At 43.0% G+C, this 3,350-nt stretch overlaps 1 protein-coding gene across 1 annotated transcript; it reads right to left on the bottom strand.

Annotated features, from left to right (window-relative positions):
- Window positions 1-431: 431 nt before the first annotated feature.
- LOC135715326 (uncharacterized) lies at window positions 432-1,589 on the bottom strand. The gene has a single exon (XM_065238642.1). The coding sequence runs from the start codon at window positions 1,587-1,589 to the stop codon at window positions 432-434; it is 1,158 nt and encodes a 385-aa protein (XP_065094714.1).
- Window positions 1,590-3,350: the final 1,761 nt, after the last annotated feature.

Raw genomic sequence — 3,350 nt, 5'->3', positions numbered from 1 at the left:
CCGAAACTCTGTTGCCCACGTAGGTCGGCCAAACGTTTGGGGGTGATCGTAGCCATTGTAGTGTTACTGCGGAGTCCGACCAGAAATTAGGATGCAGAGACGTTGACGTCAATGACCTTCTTGATGCGAGCGTGTAGATGCACTGCTATTACAGCTGTACACAGTTCCAACCGGGCAATCGTGATTCGTTTCAACGGTGCTACACGGGATTTCGACGCCAGGAGTTGGATCCTCACTCGTCTTTGACTGTCTTCACAGCGGGCGTACGTGCATGCACCGTAAGCGGTCTGGGATGCATCTGCGAAGGTGTGCAGCTGGATTACGGAATCAGGAAGGAAAGCATATCTGTCAACACGGTACTCAGAGATCTTCGACAGTTATTGCTGATATGTTCCCCATTTTGACTTGACAGGTTCTGGTACAGGGCCATCTTAATCGCAGGAGAGCAGCCATAGTTCCTGGATGATGATCCTCGCTCGAACGACTACCGGTGCGATGAGTCCAAGAGGGTCGAAAAGTTTGGCGGTATCGGAAAGGATGGACCGCTTCGTTGGAGGCTCATCACTGATTCGAATCTGGGAATCAAAACGGAGAAGATCAGCTTCAGGTTCCCAGATAATTCCCAGCACCATGATGGATTCATCGGGGTTGAAGTGGAGTGCGGATTGCGTTCCAAACTGTTCGTCGTTGAGACCTTGAAGCACCTCAAGCCGATTTGAAGTCCATTTCCGCAGTTCAAATCCACCTTTTTTCAGCAGTTCGTCGAGCTCTGTACGTAGACGGATCGTTTCTTCGACAGATTGGGCACCACCGATGAAGTCGTCAACGTAAAAATTCTTCTTCAACGCTGGGCCACCGTTCGGGTATGCAGCGCCTTCATCTTCTGCTAGTTGCTGGAGAGTACGTGTCGCTAAGTAGGATGACGGGCCCAAACCATACGTAACGGTCAGTAATTCGTAAACTTGGACTGGAGATAACTTGGAGAACCGCCACAGGATACGCTGGAACAATGTGTCGTCTGGATGGACAAGTATCTGTCGATACATCTTGACAATGTCAGCGACTAGAGCGATCAGAAAAGTACGAAACCGCAGAATGATGTCCAGAAGATCGTCCTGCACCACGGGACCCACGCAAAGAGCTTTATTGAGGGAGAAACCGGTAAAAGTTTTCGCTGAGGCGTCAAACACGACCCGAACCTTGGTCGTTGTACTTGCTTCCTTAATTACGGGGTGGTGAGAGAGGTAGTAAGCGGGAGCATTTTCGTCGTCCGCTTCGACCAACCGCATGTGGCCGAGGGAGAGGTACTCCTTGATGAACTGGTGGAATTCTTCTTTTAATTGAGGGTTCCGTTCCATGCGTCTTTCTAGGTACTCGAACCGTCGATGAGCGTTGTCTCGGGAGTCTCCGAGCATCACATCGAAATCGGGCTTTCGGGGATACCGAACTATGTATCGATGATCAGAATTTCGTGACACGGTAGACTGATACAGGGATTCACAGCGCCGTTCTTCCACTGAGTAGTTGTCCGTGGTTGTCAACTCTTCACTCTTCCAAAATCGCTCCATGATATCCTCCAGCGAAGTCATCGAAACCTCGACCGCATCGCACGAGATTGATGATGCCGATGTATGTGTGACTGAGCTAGCGTTCGCCGAACCAGCTACAATTCAACCGAAGACGCTGTTGATCGAAGGAAGGCGTGATCAGAGATGTTGGGCCTTATTACGGGTGTCACTACACGGTGATAAGGAAGTGATACTCATAATAAGAGCCGTGATTGCCGTACAAATCAAATGGTAATCACTTCACCGTGACGACAAGTGACAAGTTTTCACCGTGAAGTGACATCCGTAATAAGCCTCGTTATGCCTCAGAACATCCCGGCAGCGCCGACTGGGATTGAACCCAGGCCTGCTGGGGTGAGAGGTAATCACGCTTACCACTACACCACCGGCGCCGTTATTGAGAAAACAATAATAAGTGCAGATACGTCCCTTCGAAAAAGTAATCGACAATTGATGATTTATGAAGCTGTTGCTCAACATAATAGAAGTTGCATAGAAGTATACATGGAAAAAACGCAACGTATCGAAATCATTGCTAAACAAACGTAATAAATATGCCGTCTTTCTTGGCCAACGCTGCACGCTATTGGCTATTCAAAAATTACGTTAGAATAATGATTACTTTTCTATTTTATAACGAAGGTATTTTTCAATGACGGCGAATTAAATCGTAAACTAAAGCTGCCGAAGCTGAGTGATAACGATGAGTAATGACACCACTTCGTGTTTTGATTTGCGCTGTACCCTCCGCTCAGTGGTGTGGGTTCGTACATGTATAGATGATGGTGTGCGTGTTTTCTTCCAACGCTGCAGTTCAACGTTTTATCGCCAAAGACCTATTGGCGCTGATATCTGTCTCTATAAATTCCAAAGAGTGAAGTGGATCTGGTTTAACGTCAAATTAATTAAATTTAAAGCAAAATAGGAATAGTTCAATTTATCAGTGCAGCAAAAAGCGAAAGCATGTTACCATACTTGCTGCAACATATAATTTTTTTACAGTAACTTACAGAAAGCTGCAGCAAAAAAGCATGTACAGGAACAGACCTGATGTTAAGGTTATATGACAAACGTGCTGTAGGGAGTATGGAGGTAATTTGTTCTATTTTTTTGTAATTTCTTTCTTCGTTTAATAACTAGATGCAGTTGTTTTTAATATTTGATCATGATCGAGTATTTTATTACAACTATGTTGATTGTAAGGATGCAAATATTGTTATGAAAATGTAATAAATTATATCGTGAAGGAAGAATAAATTAACACTGGAATTTTTCGCCTAACTCATATAATAAAATAGCACTGACTATACGCCATATTCTGTCAGAAGTTTTAAAAATATGTTCTGTAACATTCATATTTACATTAATTCAAACACTACCTATTCTGTGCTTTCTGAAATCCGTATTCAAATTTTCTTACTACCTATTCAGGAACTTTTCAACTATACTATTATTGTCAGATTGTCGATGCTATATGAATGATTGTTCACCTGTATTCTGTCAACTGTGGACTGAGCATTTGATAGTTACTTAGTGCATGTTCGATTCTGTTAAAAATCGTTCTTAAAAATATGTTTATAATATCCCACAGGATTGGTTTTGCTCTTAATGTAAAGGTGGCAGTCTGATGCACACATATATTCAAATACTGGTAGACAAGTATGCAAGAAACCGTTAATAATACTGTTTGATTTGAATTATTAAGAGTATTTATTTTATTCTAAATTTTTTTTTTTGGCGTGATTCAATCATATAACCAATCATGTTTTTTTTTTACATAAT

This window comes from Ochlerotatus camptorhynchus, unplaced genomic scaffold (assembly GCF_037179485.1).
Source record: "Ochlerotatus camptorhynchus isolate MF236.1 unplaced genomic scaffold, CSIRO-AGI_Acam_v1.1 ptg000854l, whole genome shotgun sequence".
Lineage (NCBI taxonomy): Eukaryota > Metazoa > Arthropoda > Insecta > Diptera > Culicidae > Ochlerotatus > Ochlerotatus camptorhynchus.
The sequence above is the reverse complement of the archived record's forward strand: the minus strand, read 5'-3'. Positions and strand labels throughout refer to the sequence as shown.

Excerpts from the sequence above, each read along its gene's own strand:
- LOC135715326 (XM_065238642.1), bottom strand. The coding sequence starts at position 1,589 with ATGACTTCGCTGGAGGATATCATGGAGCGATTTTGGAAGAGTGAAGAG.